The sequence below is a fragment of the Xenopus laevis genome, chromosome 5S (genome assembly GCF_017654675.1).
Source record: "Xenopus laevis strain J_2021 chromosome 5S, Xenopus_laevis_v10.1, whole genome shotgun sequence".
Lineage (NCBI taxonomy): Eukaryota > Metazoa > Chordata > Amphibia > Anura > Pipidae > Xenopus > Xenopus laevis.
The window spans coordinates 116,561,291-116,582,685 of NC_054380.1; the positions used below are offsets into that span (position 1 = coordinate 116,561,291).

At 40.5% G+C, this 21,395-nt stretch overlaps 1 protein-coding gene across 1 annotated transcript in view; it reads right to left on the reverse strand.

The window, feature by feature from the left end:
- The window catches only part of dner.S (delta/notch like EGF repeat containing S homeolog), a 117,970-nt gene that overhangs the window by 38,678 nt on the left and 57,897 nt on the right, over nt 1–21,395 (reverse strand). The window contains exons 2-3 of the mRNA XM_018265875.2: nt 10,825–11,106; nt 7,403–7,497 (exon numbers count right to left, since the gene is read on the reverse strand). Of these exons, the coding sequence (XP_018121364.1) occupies nt 7,403–7,497; nt 10,825–11,106 (377 nt within the window). The remainder of the gene's footprint in view (nt 1–7,402; nt 7,498–10,824; nt 11,107–21,395) is intronic.

Here is a 21,395-nt window from a genome sequence, read left to right on the forward strand (position 1 = left end):
AAACCACACCGCATAGTAATTGCACAAAGGGTTACATATTTCATCCAATTCGAAACTACTACACTATATTGTGTTTGTATTTCTTTTTTATTTTTTGTGTCTACCCCTGAGCTTTTAGCGCTGGTATATCTTCATTTGAAGAAAAGGTTGTTTAATAGAGCCCGCACTCTGGTTGGGGGTAAACAATACTATTTTGGCAAAAAAAAATGCTTCTTGTAAGCGCTATGCCACCCACGCCAGGCAGCATTTATTCAATATTTTCATATTATCATAGGTGTCTTTAAATAGTCCCTCCAGAAGAGCGTGGCAGGCAAAGCGTTAGTAAAAGCTGCCACACATTTACAGAAGGTCCCTGCAGAGACTTACGTATTAAAAGTGACCTATTTTAGTGACAATACATCTTTTTGTTATTATTAGTCCCTGAAGTCTCAGTGAAGTGATGCTGCTGATTCCAGTATTAAATGTACTGTCATAAAGTTCCCTCAGGGCACCAGCTTTATCTACAAGGTAGAGGCATGAGGAGGAAGCTAAAAATGTGGCCACTTGGCCAGAATATGTCCTTGGAAAAAGAAGAAAACCATGTTCATAAAACTGTGAAATAATATCTAGGCTATTTATGTCAGGTAAATCTAACCCATAGCTTACTATGAACTGCAACTCCAGACTTTAATAGACTGCAGCTTTAGGGTAACAAAATGAAAGTACAACAGATGGGTTTGTGATACTAAGGAGTAATTAGCAGGAGAGAAAGCTCTAGGAAAATGCTACCAGCCAGATTGAATTTTATAGTGAAGGGTGGAAAGGGATAGATAAAAACAAGATTGTATTTTGGGAGGAGGAGAAAGGGGACAGTAAAGAGAGAGTATTCTGGATTCCTCTTTATAAGGAGCTAAATTATAGGCAGCATAATGAGACACAGCCAAAAGGCTAGATAATAGACAGATAGATAGACAGACAGACAGACAACCAACTTGTAATCTACTCAAACATTAAAGAAACAAGATCACAATTCCTTATGTACCATACTATCAAAGAACGTCTTATTTACACTTGTTATTCCCTGATATTACAGTGTAATATTTTCACATTATTATTATTATTATTATTATGTAATATCAGAGAATAATAAGTGAGAATAAGATATCTCCTTTGATACTATAGTGAGGGTAGTATTTACTGACTTCACTATAAAGCAATGACTATATCACATACAGTATATCTAATATATATTCTAACCAGGGGGATTGCTGAAAGTTGTAGTAATTAAAATAATTCATGTTTATTGGAAACAAACCCAGCTTATTGGGTTTATTTAATGTTTCCATGATTGTCTAGTTGATTTAGGGGATGAAGATCCAAATTATGGAAAACCCCAGGTCCCGAGCATTCTGGATAACAGGTATTACATCTTAAAGGAGAAGGAAGGTGCTTTTATACACTTGATTGTATTACCTTACATGACACCCTGGGCTAGTGCTCCTATCAGCAGAAATCTGCACCGGCCCGGGGTTCTTCCAGCGAGCACCACGGAGTGTACCTCTTCATGCTTCTTCTTTCAGCTTGTGACTGCCCATGACCAGTAGAGGAAAAAGCCGGACTATAACGAAAAAGCAGTCTACTTCGTTCTATTGCGCATGCGTCTACCGCGGGAAATTTGAAAAGCAAAGAAAATGATGGCTCTGTAGTGCTCACTGGCAGAACCAGAGCCGATGCAGTTTTCTGCTTATAGGAGCACAGGCTCGGATGGTCAGGTAAGTAAATACAACCACTTGGGGGTGACTAACTTTTGGCACCCCCAGGTATAAATTACTTTCCTTCTCCTTTAACTTCAATTTCTATTAATAGCTTTGGAATCTAATTGTAATTTTTACCAGCTAGGTCAGTAAAATACCTGCCAGGTGAGAACTATGTCCAGTAACTCACAGAAATATAGCAGTTAGTCTACTTAACTTACAATATTAAAAGCATACATTGATTTGTTGTTATTGGTTACTAGACCAGTGCACACTTTGCCAATTCTATATAACAAAGACAAGCTATGAATAACCTGTAACAGTCAGGTTGAAAAAAGACACAAGTTCAACCATTTAGGTCTATATATAACCTACCTATCTGCCAGTTGATCCAGAGGAAGCCAAAAACCCCCATCTGAAGCCTCTTCAATTTGCCTCAGAGGGGGAAAAATTCCTTTCTGTCTCCAAAATGGGAATTGGTCCAGTCCCTGGATCAACTTGTACTATGAGCTATCTCCCATAACCCTGTATTCCCTCACTTGCTAAACACCATCCAACCCCTTCTTAAAGCTATCTAATGTATCAGCCTGTATAACTGATTCAGGTAGAGAATTCCACATCTTCACAGCTCTCACTGTAAAAAACCACTTCCGAATATTTAGACGGAACCTCTTTTCTTCTAATCGGAATGGGTGACCTTGTGTCAGCTGGAAAGACCTACTGGTAAATAAAGCATTAGAGAGATGATCCCCTTATATATTTATACATAGTTATCATATTATCCTTCAAGCGCCTCTTCTCCAGTGTGAACAACCCCAACTTGGCCAGTCTTTCCTCATAGCTAAGATTTTCAATACCTTTTACCAGCTTAGTTGCCCTTCTCTAATTTAATAATATCCTGTTTGAGCGCTGGAGACCAAAACTGTAAGGCATGTTCTAGATGAGGCCTCTCTAGTGCTCTATACAGTGGAAGAATAACCCCCTCCTCTGCGAATCTATGCCCCTTTAAAATACAGCTCAAGACCTTGTTTGCCCTTGAAGCTGCTGCCTAGCATTGCTTTCTACAGCCAAGTTTATTATCTACAAAGACTCAAAGGCTGGGGCCAGATGATGATGATCCTGACCATTAACAACCACCCTATGTACCTGACAGGGTTGGACCGGGGGGCCTGGGTGCGCTGCTGTCTCAGGGCCCCCCTCCCCGGAGTCCCCGAGGGCCCCCTTCTGAACGGCAGACCCCTGCCCACAACGCACACCTTCACGCACCGCACGTGCGCAATAGATGCGACACGCATGTGCAATAGATGTGATGCATATGCGCAATATACGCGATGCGCAATAGACGCCATGCTCCGATGCATTTACAATCTTCCTTTTTGGGGCTGTTGGGGGGAGCAGTGTCCCGCTGGCCCAGTCCGACCCTGGTACCGGATCCTGTAGCCTATCTATGTGCAAGCATCCTCATTAAGTCCAACAGCCTTTGGTTTAGAAAGCAGTCATTTGTGGGGCACTGTATCAAATGCTTTGGCAAAATCCAAATAGATCACATCTACTGCTTCCCCATTGCAGCATCTTATTTACCTCATCATAAAAAGCAATTAAATTTGTTTTACATGACCTATCCTCCATAAAGCCATGCTGATTACTTTCCATAACGCCATTTGCCAAGACAAAATTTTGAATGTGATCCATTAACAAGCCTTCAAATAATTTGCCACCACGGATGTAAAATTTACTGGCCTATAATTGCCAAACTGAGATCGTAATCCTCTTTTAAATCTAGTAATTACATCAGCTTTCCTCCAATCCATAGGTACCATACCAGATAAAAATAAACCTTATCAAAGTTTGTTTATTGATGTCATCAGTTATAATTAGTGCTAAGTGATATCATTTGTGCAATTCCTCAGTGGCTTCTAATATGTTTGTAATTTATAGTAGGGTAAATATTGCTCCAACAGTTACTAAATTGGACTAATGAGTATACTGTACATAGCAAATATATTTATTTCAGACATCTCTGCAAATAAAATAACAAAACAAGGAAAGTCTACTACATGCAAAAGTCTACTAAGGACAGTCAGCAGCCCCTTTTCCTAGTACTGAGTAGAGTGATGCATGGTCCCGTACTAGTGTCCACATACGAATTAGGCAGATGATTGTGCTGCTGTTGCCCCCACTGCAGGTTCCCCAGGTGATGAATCAGCATAGATTTTGTCCTCTAGCAGAATATGAAGGTCAGTGTGTTCCATTATTACAGATTCTAGTTGACAAATGAACCTTTATTTATTCACATGCACAACCAAGTACAAGACAAGGCATCGTACAAACTCGCAGCTTCTATGCAACGCAGGATCAAAGACGGATGCATTCCGGATGCTTTAGAGGCCTCAGGTGACTGCTACTCTGGAGATTGCATGTTAGAGGAAAATGTCCCTTCTTTTGCAAGAGATTTACTTTGAATGTACAAAGTAAGAACTATTATACATATGGCAGAGCCACACTACGGGGCCGATTCAATAAGGGTCGAATATCGAGGGTTAATTAACCCTCGATATTCGACTAGGAATTAAAATCCTTCGACTTCGAATATCGAAGTCGAAGGATTTAGCGCAGATAGTTCGATTGAACGATTCGAAGGATTTTAATCCAATGATCGAAGGAATATCCTTCGATCAAAAAAAGTTAGCCAAGCCTATGGGGACCTTCCCCATAAGCTAACATTGACTTCGGTAGCTTTTAGATGGCGAACTAGGGGGTCGAAGTTTTTTTTAAAGAGACAGTACTTTGACTATCGAATGGTCGAATAGTCAAATGATTTTTACTACGAAACCTTCGATTCGAAGTCGTAGTCGAAGGTCGAAGTAGCCCATTCGATGGTCGAAGTAGCCCAAAAAAACTTCGAAATTCGAAGTTTTTTACCTTTGAATCCTTCACTCGAAGTTAGTGAATCGGCCCCCTAATGTCACATTCCTAGATCCTGTACAATTTTTCTGCAACATTAGGGAATGGTATTCAATCTAACATACAGTTGGTGTTGGGTGCTTTTCATCTGACCTATTATTGTTATTAAATGGCCTAGTAAAATCCTGGCCAAGTGACAACCCTAACAGTGGGTATCAGATGTTTTGATCACTACTTAAAACCCTCCATGGGTCTTAGTTCTAAAGCAGTGGTTTAACTGTGGCTGGGCACAGGGGAAGGGAAAGATCAGCTTACTTGGCTGTTATGGTAATAATGTCTCCCAGATATATCTCAAAGCCTAGAAAAATAACTTACATTGACCTCTTATTATTACCACTGGACAGATACCAAGGGATCATAAAAGATGAATGTATAGGTCCTTTAATAGTAAACTTAGCAAACCAATACTGATATAACTGTATTTTAATGGGTTCAAGAACAACTGGCCTCATCCACTTCCTGAGCCTCAGCCTACAGCCTGTTAAGTTTAGGTCAGGGTAGATAGAACACAAATTCTAGCTTGAAGGTCAATCAGCATGAAAATTGGAGTGAAAGCATATTTGCTATCCAAAATAGTCTTGAAACAATCACTGAATTAGTCATACACAGATATGTTCCTATATCTGTAATCTTGTTATGAGCTAAGGTGGCCCCAACAACAGGCTGGACCTCCAAGGGGAATAGAAACTGAAAAAGACACAAAGAGAAAATAAAAGATGGTGGGTCTGCTGAATCTGTTGTTCTATGTAAGTGTGTCTTTGATTACACTCTAAACTGACAGACAGGTTACATAATAACAACACACACCTAATTCAAAGGACATAGAGAATCCATGGCGGCAGCGCAATGGGTAACATATGATCATTGGAATTCCAGATTTTTTACTTTTATGCTGTTAGGTCAGTTTCTGTTAATGGACCAGGTGCATTTTTGCTGATTTTTTCCAGACAAAGACCTTTAAGATTTAAATCCTGTAATCAAATCGGTCAGTGTAATAATATTAGCATCTGTTTGTCATGAAAAAGAGAAAACTCCAGGCTATTATCTAGTTAAGACTAAATGGTTTAAATGGCAACCAGCAGCATAAAGCATGAGCAGATTAGCATGGGTTACTGTATATTTCAATTTATACTGTAGCAAACTTTGTCATAGCAGCCAATCGGCAATTAACCTTTAAAAGACTAGTGAAAGCAAAATAATAAAAGCAAGCATTTGATTGGTTTACAAACATAAGTGACCCAGGACAGTCTTCTCGGTTGTGTTGAACAGTGTTTGTGTGCCCTCTTTCAATAACTTTATTGCTGGGGGAAAATAGGTTGGGAAGTGGTGGTCAAATTGTTTTCGGTTCAAGCCCCATTAGAATCTCAGGCAATTGTCCAGGATCTCCCTTAAAGGTCACACCTTTCGTCAGAGAGCCACTTAAAGGAGTACTAAACCCTAAAAATGAATATGTATAAAAATGCCATATTGCATATACTGAACTTACTGCACCAGCCTAAAGTTTCAGCTCCTCAATAGCAGCAATGATCCAGGACTTCAAACTTGTCACAGGGGGTCACCATCTTGGAAAGTGTCTGTGACACTCACATGCTCAGTGGGCTCTGAGCAGCTGTTGAGAAGCTAAGCTTAGGGGTCGTCACTAATTATCCAGCAAAAAATGAGGTTGGTCTGTAATATAAGCTGATGCTACAAGGCTGATTATTAAATTCTGATGCTAATTGTACTGGTTTCTGTGCTGCCAAGTAATAATTATCTGTATTAATTACTAATCAGCCATATATTGTGACATTTCTATTCTATGTGTACTGTATATTGTGAGTGGGTCCCTAAGCTCAGTAAGTGACAGCAGCACAGAGCATGTGCAGTGAATCAGCAGAAAAGAAGATGGGGAGCTACTGGGGCATCTTTGGAGACACAGATCTTTACTGCTAAAGGGCTGTGGTTACCTCGGGCTGGTACAGAAGCCCAAAACATAATGTACAACATTTCTAGCCTACTTCTTTAGTTAGGCTTTAGTTCTCCTTTAAAGAGATACTGACACCAGAAATGAAACCTTTTTTTTACATCTATCATAATATTGTCTTTGCATGCTATCTATAATTTTGCCATAAAAGTATTTACAGATGATTTTACATTACCCATCTGATCCCCCATGTTCCTCTATGAGGGGGCTGCCATATTTAAGCTTCAACAGTCTGTTAGCATTAGAAACTCTAACCGTCAAGTTGAGAAGAGACAGTCAGGGTGGCAAAACAGTCAGGTTTAGGAACTTCAAGTAACAATTACTTACAAAAGCAGCCCTATCAGTGAGCTATAAGTAACTTTTGATGCACATTAATATTTTGAATAATATTTTTTTAGTGTCTGTATCACTTTAAGTCATAAAATCAGAACAGATATACAAAGATATCGGTCTATCAGTCATTTATAATTTTGTAAATATCTAGGGCAGAAATTGCAAATTCACCCAAATCACAACCTAGCCGACCTTTAAGTTGGGCTTTTAGGTGCATCTAATAGTCCAAAAGTAAATTTTTCCCAATTTTTTCCCCTAACCAGCCTTCAAAATGAACCCCCAGCCACTGCTCCAAAGCCCCACTGGGGGAGTAGCCCCACTATATGGGCACCACCACTTGTCTACAACATGATTCACTTAAATATAAAATGGAGTATTTCAAACAGTTGGCATTGAGCCTGTGTCTTACTTGACAGATGTGTTCTCTGCCACTTCAAATGAGACCAGTCTTCCTCCAGAAGAAGTGTTGGAGCTGGCGTTTCCACACGCAACATCTGGAATTATCTACAGAAAACAGAAATGCACAGGTACCATTTCATAAGTATTTAAGTCATGTATATCATCATTATTATGTGTTTATAAAGGGCCAACATATTTCACTGCTCTGTACAATAAATGGAGGTACACATTGAACATACAGATTTACATTGAAAACAAAAACCCTGTAGAATAAATGTCCTGGTTCTTATCATCCAACTGTAGTGGTTTCTTATAAATCTCATTTAGATGCAAAGGGCAAGTTAGTGTCACATCTGGACAAATGGCCTTCAGTTTCTAATTTAAGTCATTACAATAAGCCACTAAATAATTTGCTCAGATTGGTGTAATAATGATTTTTTTCGTGGACACCATTATCCCCATATATATGTCCTCGTGTGCCTAAATACAGACGATTATAGCCACTACTGGTAACACCAGGACCTTTATTTCACAATTGCTAAACCCCTCCAGGACTTTGTACATAAGAATATGAATCATGGGTATGAAAGGTTGGGGACCTCCTTCTTTCAGCTCTATTTTTTTTTCTCATGGCTCTCTATCCTGTCCAGAAAGGGAGCTGTTGGTCTAATCAGGAACTTATGCAAGTTGTGTTACATACTGGATATGGTTCCACAACCCCCCTGGTCTCTTCATGTAGCCAGCAACTACTAGTAGCAGACAAACACTGTGGATCACCATGTGTTTACAAGTGACTGCAAGGGGAAAAAAAGTCATGTAGACTTGGACACACAATTAGAAACTGAAAAGCCCCTATTCCTTATATCAGCGCTGTCTAACTGGCGGCCCGCGACCCCCCTTGTGTGGCCCTCCACATAAAAGTCTGCCTGCTAAATCTGTTTATCATGCGTAAATTTTAAAAGGTATCAGTACAGAGATTACCTGGCACTGCATTATGTACACCTTAAATTCAGACTGTAATATATTGTTACAATCCTAAAACCCTGTACTGTTCACACCTGAGACCCAAACTGAAACTGCCCACATTGTTCAAATGTTCCCACCTTATTCAAAATGCTAATAGCCACCAGCACTGTGTCACTAGTACATCTTAAGAGTGGTCCTGATGGGTTTCCCTGTCCCCTGCTCTGTTCTGCCTGCCCTATGCTCCATGTGTGTGAAATACTCTGTCTGCTCTATGCTCCCTCTGTGTGCCATACTTTGCCTGTCCTACTAATTGTATCAACTAAATGTACCAAATTGTAACAGTTCAGACTCTACACCTGGATCACTGAGCTGCCAGACTGCCGCAATAGAGACAGGAACATTAAACTTAATACTTAAATTTTAGGAAAACGGTAAATAATAAGGATGGAAAGCAACTGAAAAAAGTCTTCATTTCTGGTGAACAATCTGAAAACAACTGAACTGAAAAAAGTATTTGGAAGATGAACAACTCCTTTAAATAGATGTACGATTATGTTTTTACCATTTTACAGAGCTTTAGAGGACCCACAACACTTTATAAACGATAAGTGCACAACATCTGAGTGCAACACTGAGTGCACAACATCTGTTTATACTGTTTATGATGTGGTACTATAAATACTGAACTGTGTTATGGAGTACTGTTGTGATAGTTCTGGGTATTTTTATTTTCGTTATACTGTTATTTAAAGTATGCTTTAACATCTGGTATTGTTTTTACCTCTGAAATGAATCACTATAAAAGCCTCATGTTGTTATGACAGTACTGCCATTTTATCCTTATGCTTTTGCAGAGGACTGAAATAAGAATGTTATTTATTTTATTCTTTGGCTGCTCGTATAAGGAATCCACACAAGCAATAAACATCTTACTTTATAATACCTTGCTGATACTTACAGCTGTCACTGTGACTTATTTATTTGTAACAGGCAAGCCTGATAGATAGATAGATAGACAGACAGACAGACAGACAGACAGACAGACAGACAGACAGATAGATAGATACAGTAGGTGATAGATTACATAGATAAACAGATAGATGATGTAGATAGATAGATAGATAGATAGATAGATAGATAGATAGATAGATAGATAGATAGATAGATAGATAGATAGATAGATAGATGATAGATAGATAGATGATAGATAGATAGATAGATAGATAGATAGATAGATAGATAGATAGATAGATAGATACTGTAAATAGATAGATGATAGATAGATAGATAGATAGATAGATAGATAGATAGATAGATAGATAGATAGATAATGTAGAAAGATATATACTGTAGAAAGATAGATAGATAGATAGATAGATAGATAGATAGATGAGATAGATACTGTAGATAGATGATAGATACTGTAGATAAATAGATATATAGATTATTATGATTCGTTATCTGTAAACCAGTTAGCCAGAAAGCTCCAAATAATAGAAAGGCCATATCCCATAGACTCAATTTTAATCAAATAATTAAAATTTCCCTTTTCTCTGTAACAAGAAAGCAATACCTTGTACTAAATCCTAACTAAATTATAATTAATCTCTATTGGAGGTAAAGTAATCCTACTGGGTTTTATTCATGTTTAAATAATTTTTTTAGTAGACTTAAGGTATGGAGATCCAAATTACAGAAAGATCGCTTATACAGAAAACCCTAGGTCCAGGGCATTCTTTATAACAGGCCCCTTACCTGTAAAACATGTAATTCATCAAAGTATTAACAATACATATATATATATGAAACCTAGATGCTTATTGTAACCAGTGGCGTAACTATAGCGGAAGCAGACACCACAGTTTAGGGGTCTGCCTCCTCTATAGCTAATAAGAAAGCCCCTTCTTTCCCAGCCACTCTTACCTGTGGCAAGAAAGGGGGATGCAGTGGGTCGGGTACCCTGCGGGTTGTGGGTCGGGCCGCGGGTCTTCTCAATAGCAAGTTTTACTGCTTTTTTCTAATCCCGCCTACTTCCGATCATGTCACTTCCGGTTTACAAGGACAGCACTCCCTGATTCTTCATGGTCAGTTGGTCTCGGATCGGGTTGCGGATAAGGTACTTGCGGATCGGGTAGCGAGTCCAAACGGGTAAGAATGCGGGTTGCTGGTCTGGTTGCAGGTCCCAGGTGGAGTTAGGTTTAACAAATTGGTTCCAAGCAGGACTCTAACGCAAGTCTGCACTGAGTGGGTGGAGTCGGGTGGGGAGTGGGCGGAGTTATGGCAGGGCAGAGACGGGACAGGAAGTGGGTGGGAGGATGGGGATCAGAGTGCGCCGGGCCCCTCTAAAGATTTTTTTGCAGGGGGGCCCAGCACACTAGTTACGCCACTGATTGTAATGAATGAGGATGAGGATGGAGGCCAATATAGAGAAAAGGACCCCATAGTGAGGCTCTAGCAATATCTTACCTGCACTTCATCCCACTTTAAAGTTGTAACTTTCTGCCCCACCCTTGGCCTCCATGTTGGAAGTTCCTGGGCCACAGGAGATTGAGCCACTTCGATTCTTGGCCCTGCTGTTGAATAAACTGGCTCTGTATGATCTGGCGTAACAAGTTCTGCAGAGTGTAGAGGTGCCTGGTCGCAGTTCAACCCGGTGAACCCGTCGCTACAGATGCACAGGTAACCATCGCCAAGGATACTGCAGTTTCCATGGTTACATGGGCTTTCACTACATGGGTCTGTGACAAACTGTAAGGAGAGAAAAACAGAAAGAGACATGTTTTCTGATGGGTGTGCATATAATTTGATCTTGTTACCTACATGCCGTATTATTCTTTCTCCCTAATCTGAAATAGAATGAGAAATATAACAAGCAGTTCAACTCCAAGTACCAGAGAGGTTGCTGCTGTAGCACGAGTCCTTCCCGTGCCATTGTTTCATTGGTGGCAGAAGGCTCCCCATTCCTTAGGGCTGTGGACATTCATTCATAGCATCGATAAGTGAAAAAAATGAAAGGAATGATAATTTACATAAGGAGATGCTTTTCAAGGATGCCATTAATAGCAAGGAGGAGGTATTGATGAAAAAAAGAAAGGACATCAGAAAGATCACCTGTTATATACGGACTATGCCTATGCATGCCTGTGTATCATCTACTTATTTCTTAGGGATGTAAAGTGCCCTGACCAATTGTTTTAAAGACTGAGACTCTTATAAATGTTTGTCCAATCTAATGAATAGAATTAGCTCGGGGGGCCCTTCTAAGCACTTTTACTGTAGTTTTTTAAAACCCTATTTTAATGAATGTGACCAATAGCACCCCCTGCTGCTCATTTTAGTGGCAGCAGTTGGCTGAAAATGAATTTCCCGATAAAAGAAATGTTTTATGAGCAGAGAAAAGTCACCTGAGGTTTTTCCGGTCAGTTCTAAGAAAAAGCAACTTTAAGATGTTTCTGTTGAAGATCAGCCAGCAGGTGATGCTGTTCTTTCAAATTCATAATATCAGCAATTTAAAAACTACTAATATTGCGAATACTAGGAAAAAAAATGTGTTTAGAAGGGCAATTTTACATTAATTACATTTGAGGGTTTACTTTTCCTTTAAGATTTTGTTTTTTTAACACAAACACTTGGTGCGTTGAAATAAAAAAAAAAACTGCTTCAAAAGGCTCTCTGAGCAATTTTACATTTATTGGATTTGAGGGTTTACTTTACTTTTCAGTCCCAGTATCTCAAAATTTTGTAAAGCTGTATTTGCAGCAATGCCAAAAATGCTAAACTGTTGTTGCTGCCAAAGATGCTTTGCAATGTATACATTTTGGTTACAATGTCCCAACAGTAGGAACAAGAGCAATTGCAAATAATACCCAGGTACTCACAAGGCCTATCAGCTAAAAGTGTGCAGTGTACAATATCGCTAATATACTGCAGGGTTGGCCTCTTTTAATTGACCTCATCTACTGTACTCAGTCAATGCATAAATGAAGTGCAAATATTGACAGTCTTCCATTAAGGGTCAGGCCACACTGGGTGTTTTGGGGAGATTTGTCGCCTAGCGACTAATTGCCTCGTCTTTACGGCGACCAATCTCCCCAAATGCCTTCCCTGACTCTGCGCCTTCCCTGACTCTGCGCTCAACTTCGTGGCGACTTCGGAAAATGAATTGCCGCATGGGAAGGCGTTTGGGGAGATTGGTCGCCACAAAGACTAGGCGATTATCGCCAGGCGACCAAATCTCCCCAAAACGCCCAGTGTGGCCTTACCCTAACTGAAATCTAAAAACGAAAGACCAGTCACTGTCAATAACCCCTCTATTGAAATAAGTAAGCCTCTGCAGAACTACCCAAAGATGGAATTTAGGTGGAGGTGAAGCTACATATCATTTATACTGTATATCGGTCCATATTCACACCCACCCAGTTTGCCGAACATATCATTTTTTAAAAGAGCACAAAATAGCATGTTTGCACTGGCAGCTTTTAAATCATGGACATTCCTCTTGTACACTGGAATCCTTTGGGTCCTGTATAATCCTTGTTTGCCAAGCCGCAGCTAAATCTGGAGTCTCCTTTCTTACACCTCTGCTTAATTAGCTTTATTTATACGACTGAAAGGTTCGACTTGATGGACTCCTTTTTTCCAGTGTCATTGACTATCCTGCTATGTTCTTTGTTTATTTTGTGTTTATGTTGTCTCCTTGTAGACCACTGCAGGTCCCAGGTTTCAGGCCCCAGGTTGACCAGTTTTAGCAATATTTATTTAAATTGTATATGAATTAGGACCTCATGGGGCCACTATACCTTCTGGGCCCCTTCCTCTATACTGCAGTATTTGATGTAATAGACATGCCACATAATAATATATTATACAATACTGCTACTGCAAGGTGACTTTCCTCATTGTAAGTTAAGGTCATTTTTAACTACAAGGGGCATGCCACTAAGCACATCACTATGACAAGATAAAGCTATGGAAGTATACAGTTTACAGTATAAATACAGTAATATACATTATCTGCTTCAAATGATTGCCTGTGTCTGCACAGGTTTCCCCCCAGACGTCTACAAACATACAGGGAGGTTAACTGGTTAATGATAAGACTCACCAGTATATTTGTGTATGTACATCTGTCTGTGGGCACCATTGAGGCAGGATGAGATATAAGGGTAGCACTATATAAATGCTGGCACTATATAAATAAAGGCTCATAATAGTATGGAGAAATGGTATGTTGTAATAATGCTGATACAGGAAGGGACAAGAAAGTTGCTAAATATAAATATAAAAAATAAAAGAAACAACATTCCATCCATACCTATTGCCGATGGCTTTGAATAGGCCCTTCTCAAGTTTGTACAGTAGAAGACTGCTTAGTTAACTTGGGCCCCTGCAGTGTTTCATAGACAAAGGAAAATGCCTAGCCAGTGCACCAGGGAAAGGAAGCTTTATGATGGCATTTGTTATCCTGCTGATCTCTGCTCTTTTTTTCCCTACTCTACTTTAATGGTGCCCACCCCCACCAATATATCAACTCTTTTAATGACTTGGATAAATTGAGTCATTAGTCTCTCCTCCTCCGTGCAGTCCCAAAGGGTTGCATCTCTGTCTGAAAGAAATTGCTTGGTTCCTCTATCTCTCTCCTCCCCCACTATCTCCATCACTTTCTTTGTCTCTCGGCCCCTGTCTGTGTCACACTATTTCTTTTTTCCCTTTCTGTTTCAACTTCCATTTCTAATGGCGTAGACCCTATCACCTATTCTTTTACATCCTTCCTCCAACTGTGACTCCCTTTTATTTATTCTTTATTCTTAACTCCCTATTCTCCATATTCCAGTTTTGTTCCTGAAAGAGACACAAATCACAGTTATCTCTGCTCCCTTGCTATTCCTCATAATGCTGCCTGTCAGTGAACTATTTGTGAAGATGGGTATCTACGGAGTCCATACAAGATGACTGAACAGCATGCCATTTGCTTTCCCAAAATTACTGCACAAAACACATTTGGACTCTAGCACAAGCAAACAGACCTGCAATTTCTATATAGAAACAGCAAAAAAACTCACTTTGCAGGGGTGGGAAGTACGTGTATGGGGTCTTTAATCCCAAAATCTTTTTATCCAGAAAGCATTTCCCTTAGTGTACTGTTCAATAACTTGCACCTCTTTCTAAATGTTGTAGGGATGCACCGAATCCAGGATTCGGTTCAGGACTTGGCCAGGAATCTGGCTTTTTAAGCGGATTTGGATGAATCCTTCTGACCGGCCGAACTGAATCCGAATCCTAATTTGCATATGCAAATTAGGGGTGGGGAGGGAAATTGCATGCCTTTTGTCACAAAACAAGGAAGCAAAAAATGTTTTTCCTTTCCCACCCCTAATCTGCATATGCAAATTAGGATTCGGATTCGGCCGCATCTTTCGCGAAGGATTCGGGGGTTCGGCCAAATTCAAGATAGTGGATTCGGTGCATACCTAGTAAGTTGCTTTGGGGTCATTATAATTTTGCAGCCGTACCATAGGGTTGCCTCTTACAACATTAGGGGGTTATTTAACAAAATCCAAAATGTTCTCACTATTTTCTGAAAACCACTCCAACCAAATCCGCGCTGACTCCCCCCCCCCTATTTATCAATACATTTTCACGAAAATATCTTGTACAGGAAAAGACTCTATAAAATCATGAAAAAAATAAAAATTTTCAGATTTGTTCCCGAAAACTGACTTTTTCGGATTTGATGCCCAAAAATTGTGATTTTTTGGATTACCGCGTGAAAACCATGAAATCTTCGGAATATTGAACGAAACCCAGTAATCTATGTGTGAGGTGTCAAAGGTCATTTACGAAGGGATTTCCAAGCAGATAAGGTACAAGATAATGTGGGTCAAATAGGCTGAGTATAAATTTGGGCTGAATTATTGTAGTGTAGAGAAGAATCAAAGGAATTCCATATGATCTCTTAGTCCAGATCCACACATGCTGGTATTTCTGACCTGGTGCAGTCCATTCTTAGTCCACATAATTAGCCGTAAATCCAAGTCCCAGGTTTAGTCCCTTCTCCAGAGAATTGAACGTTTGCATTAATTTGTATTCCCACACTTTTCGATCATTGTCTGTTTTAAAGTTGCCCTTAAGAACCAAAATTCTTAGATCCTTTATGGAGTGATGAGGGCCATTGAAGTGATTCCCTATTGGTGTGTCCAGTTTTTTATTGGTTATAGTGAATCGGTGGTGTGTATTTCTCTTTCTCAGAGTTTGCCCAGTCTCTCTTATATACAGTCCCCCTGTATTGCATTTAGTGCATTGTATTAAATACACCACATTGGAAGAGGAACAGTTGTAGTGACCATGGATTCTGTATTCCTCTAATGTGTCCAGAATTGGTATTTTGTCTGAAGTCACGATGTGTGGGCAGGTTTTGCATTATTTTTTGCTACAGGGGTATGTTACATTTTTGGCGGGGTGCAATCATATGGAATTCCTTTGATTCTACTCTACACTACAATAATTCAGCCCTAATTTGACCCACATTATCTTGTACCTTATCTGCTTGTCTCTTGCAAATCCCCTCGGAGATGACTTTTGACACCTTACACATAATATTGATATTCCTTTTTTGTTGGTCATTTGACCTATGAGCTGAATGTTGTATATATACCAGAGAACACCACAGCTTCATTGTAATCAGATTGAAAAAGGAACTAAAATGTTCTGAAAGCTTGCTATGATTATATTAGTTAGCCAATAAAGGTATCACCTTTATACCACTTTTGTTATTTTTTATTTCAAAAGAGTTTCCCTATAACTTTTTGTTTTGTAACAGCAAAATTCATGGCACTTCATGCTTAAAAATCATTTTCATTTATCTAATTTTATCGCTGTTTCTATACTTCTACCATCCCTGCCAACCTCTTGCCTTGTTTCTGGGCTACACTTTAAACAATAACATTATTATTTTTCCCCACATTGATTTCTTAATTAACACCATGCTGAGTTAAATTGTGTGTATTATTTCATCTGCTTGTGTGTTTCCCAGAGTTTTCCAGGCACTGACTGTAAGACAACCAAATAAACAAGTTTTATTTTTTTTAATTTAAAAACTATTTCCACTTTGTTTTTCATGACACACGGATGATGCAAATTCCCAGGCTTATTTTATTAGTCTTAATGTATAATTAATTATATACACCCAGCAAGAAAAGTGTCTTATTGGACACATAAAAGCACCATGTGGTTGTGAAAACCTACATTAGAAAATGCATTGTCTGTTATGTTGTCAGTTATACTAAGCTCTCTTTGAATTTTCATAAACCTCTTCACTTGCTGAGATGAACTATAGGAGGGAACCTGCAGTTTAACTTTCTAGTCTAATAAAGACAGACCTTTATTTTATTACTTTAACCCTCCCATCTGCCTTTATTTTGCCCTTTTTTTAATGATTTCTCCTTTACTGTCTTTTCCTGTTTTACTTTAATCTTTCTTTGACTTTTCTTAAACCTCTTCACTTGCTGAGATGAACTACTGTTGTATAGGAGGGAACCTGCAGTTTCACTTTCTTTTTTTTTTTTGCTCAGAAAAGGTTTTTATTGGTAAGTAAAGCATTCAAACATGGTGAAAGTCAACAGTTTTACAGTCACTTATGCATAGAGGGAATGACAAGAATACAGTATATATAACCTTATTGCTCAGTGATAGTTGACACACATCCTATAGAGTTTATTAACCCTCTTCATCCAAGTCACCCTCCCACAGACGCCAGATTTGCATAAATTTAAGTAGCTGACCTTTCCTTTCTAGTGCAGCTCTTTCCATTGCAGCCACCTGATCCATAGCTTTTTGCCATTCACTAACTGTTGGTGGAGCGGGGTCTTTCCAGTGCAGGGTTATCACCTTTCGGGCCTGGAATAAGGCTTTTATTATAAAAGTTTTGGTAAACTTGTCCAAATTGTCATCCAAGTCTAAGTTCAAAAGACAGGTTCTCATACCTAAGCCCCCCCAACCAGGGATGGCTTTCGTTAACCAACCCGCCACATCCTGCCAGTAGTGCTGAAGTGCTGCACACTCCCAAATAGTGTGAATCAGGGTAGCCTCCTCTGTCCCACAACGAACACACAAAGGAGAAGGGACCAGCTTCATCTTAAACAACCTGCTTGTGGTATAGTAGGCCCTATGAATGAAGTACAATTGAACCATCCTGTGTCTTTGGGATAAGGAGACCATCAGTGGGGTCCTCAAAGTTTCAGCCCATTGCTCATCGGATATAGCCCCGGCCTCATCCTCCCATCTCGCCCTGGCCGGTACCTCTGAGTCTTGGTATATTGGTTTGTGGAGTATCTTATATAGAATAGATATCATGCCCTTCTGCTTAATAGTAAGTAGTGCATCTATTAGAGGTGAGTTGCCCATCGTAATGAGCTTTGTTGCACATTGTTTTTTTAGGGCCATCCTAAGTGTATGGTGGGTAAACCATTGCGATGAGGGCAGTTGCCTAGTATCTTGGAGGGTTCGTACTGGGATAACCCGGCCCCCATCCCACACATCCTCCAGAGAGGCAATGGACAGGGACTCCCATATTTTCGGGGGAGTATGGGGGTACAGGTACGGAAATACCGCATTGCCCCATATAGGAGTCTGGGGGAGGAGGTCGGCAAAGCTTACAATCTTGTGTGCTTGCGAAAGCAGCCCAGAATGATGTAGGACCAACTCAGAGGCAGAGACCCAGGCTTTTTAACCAGTAGTGCACGCCATGGTGAGCCCTTGGTTCCTGCCACCGCCTCCCATAGGTGAAACAAAGGGGGGGACAACTCCTCATGAATCATTGGGGCTATGTGAGATAATTGTGCAGCTAGGTAATAGAGGAACAGGTCGGGAAGAGCCATCCCTCCATCTTCCCTGCCCCTCATCAAAGTAGACAACTTGAGCCTGGCCCTAGAAGAACCCCACACAAACCTTCCCAGCAGAGTTGACTTCAGCAAACCATTTTTTAGGTACACGCACTGGAGAGTGCCACAGAGCGTATAGCAGTTTAGGGAGAATAAACATTTTGATCAGGTGGATCCTCCCGGCCGGGCCGACTGGCAGGGCCCCCCAATTTTTACATTTGTTTTGCATCCAAGGAACCAGTGGGTCTAAGTTCAAAGTGATATAATGGGAAAGGGGCAAGGAGATCTGGACACCCAGGTAGGTGAAGCACTTAGTCAACTGAAGGGAGGGGCGCTGTGTGGGTTGACTCTGCCCCATATCATCTAATAGAAACAGGTTAGATTTAGAGGTGTTGGTTTGTAGGCCTGATATGGCCCCAAAGGAAGTAGTCAGGATTGTCAGTGCTTCAAGGGATGCACCACTGTCTCCCAAGTATACCAAGGTGTCATCGGCATAGAGCTGAATTTTTTCACAGTGGCCCGCCAGTTGCAGCCCCTTGATGTCTGGGTTAATTCTGACAGCTTGTGCAAAGGGTTCAATCGCTAGGGCAAATAACAAGGGAGACAGTGGGCACCCCTGCCTCGTGCCCCTTCCCAGGGCAAAGACTTTTGTACTAAGAGAGTTGATTCGCAACATTGCCTTGGGGTACCTGTAGAGCAGCTTGGCCATATTTATAAACCTGGTACCAAATCCCATCTTGGCCATGACATGCCACAGGTAAGGCCACTCCACCGTGTCGAAAGCTTTAGCTATATCGAGAGCCGCAATTGCCCTGTTGCCTGTGTTTACATGTGGGGCTTGCAAATTTAGGAATAAACGACGTGTGTTTAAAGCAGTGGTCTTGTTGGGAATGAACCCTACCTGATCAGGGTTGATTAGAGAAGTGATGACCCTCCCCAATCTCCTGGCTAGAACTTTGGCATAAATTTTGACATCCGCGGTTAACAGTGAAATAGGCCTAAAGGATTCACAGAGCTGGGGGTCTTTTCCCTGTTTAGGTAGGAGAATAATTGCTGCTTCATAAAGCGAGGGGGGGAAAAAGCCAGTATTTAGCGCCTCTTCATATAGACGTAAAAGTAGGGGAGCTAGTGTATCAGAGTGCCTCTTATACATCTCAATCGGAATGCCGTCTGACCCCGCTGCCTTACCCAGGGGAAAAGAGGCGATGGCTTCTTGAAGTTCCTGGATAGTGATCTCAGAGTCCATAAAGTCTCTAAAGTCGTCCTGCAGCGTAGGAAGTCCTAAAGGATTGAGAAAATTATCGATATCTTGGGTTGAGCCTGCAGTTTCACTTTCTGCTCTAATAAAGATAGTTCGACTATATAGCCTGGGGTTTAACAGTAAGCATAGGGGCCTGGCAGAAAAACGTAGTCTTGGGACCCCCATTCGATTATTTTTTCTCTCCTTCTTCTTTGCTTCTTTCTTATCCTTTATGTTATTACTCTTCCCCTTAATCCTCCCATCTGCCTTTACTTTGCCCTTTATTTAATTATTTCTTCTTTCTGCATATCCCTATCCCTGACCCTCCTTTTGTTATTCTCTTTCTCTTCCATCCTATTTGCAAAAAATTAAGGCAAGAAAATTATAATGGCAATTTAGATTTTTTTTTATGCTACAAAGCTGCCTGTTCTCTCCTCCTTCTTGTTAACTTTATCCTTTTTATACAAAGTAACTCTCCCCATGGGATATATGGTTGTAGATTAAATTAACAAAGGAGGAATTGTGATGTTGGAGTAAAGATGATAGTAAGTTGATCAAGTAGGAAGGATCAGGTATGTAGTATTTGTCACGTTCGGCACCCTATATCCAGAACCCAAGCTAAGCTTCATGGTCACGGCTCTCACTTCTGCCTATAATCACCGCCTTTCACCTCGGGAGGAGCCCTCGGCTAATCGGATGCCGCCAGGTCGTATTTGAGAGAGGAGCAAAGCAAACGATTCTGGACGAGCAAAGGGGCACAATCGTCTCACCAGGATACTGGAAGGAAGAACACCGCCAGGAACAGGCAGGTTGGGCAAGCACAAGCAGAGAATCGTCAGACAGGCCGGAATCAGGATAGGAGAACGAAGAATAGTCAGTGGACAGGCAAAGGTCGGATTGGAGAGGTCAAAGTAGTCACAAGCAGGCAGGATCAGGATTGGAGAGGTCGGAGAAATCAGGCAGGCAAAGGTCAGGATTGGTGAGGATCAGAATAGTCAAAAAGGCAGGCAAGGGTCAAAACCAGAAATAACAAATAGAATCAGGCACCTAGGAACTAAGACACTAACAACACGCAATGAGTTAAACTACAAGGCCCCTTTAAATAGTTTAAATTTCGCGCCATTGCGCAATGACGTCATCACGCAAACGCATAACAAAGGGAGCACACGCGCCATAGAGGAACCGGCACTGCAGGGTAACAGACGCATGCGGCGGGCGTCCCCGCTCTAGGCATGGCGGCGCCCCTCGTGAATGTTTTACATGCTTCTGTTGCTCTGAAAATATTTATTTACATTTGTAAAAAAAAAAAAGGTTTGGGATTCCTGATCTAAATGGACATTCAGTACACACAGATTACATTGTGATCCCTACATGATATATTATGGGGGATTTGCAAAAACTCGCGTTTTTCTTACTGTAAAAAAAATTAGACCAAACTCCCAATCCCGAAGGCCCTTAATTTACCAATAAATCAGAAGAAAAAAACACGTGCAGGAAAAAGTCCCATCAGAACTGTGAGTCAACTCAAATCATGCAGCTTTTTCAATTTGACGCCAGAAAAAATGTGGCTTTTTCAATTTGACACTTGAAAAAATCAACCTTTTTCGGATTATTGATCAAAAACCAGTCCAAAACCCTCAAAAATCATAATTGCAAGAAACATCTTCAAATTGTTAAAGGGATCATCTGCCAATCACTTCTACATGATTTTGATTCAATTTTTTAGAAGCTTTGGAGCATAATGAATCTCTAAAAATAATGAGGTTTTTTCCCCTCTAAAAATGCAACCAGAAAAAAAATCGAGGCTTTATAAATGGGCCCCTATGTGTGTCAGACCTTTGGGTCCAATTTCTGCAAAGAGTGTTCATGGAAGGCTGTGTAACTAATATAAAGTCCTCCAACAGATAGGATATACTGTG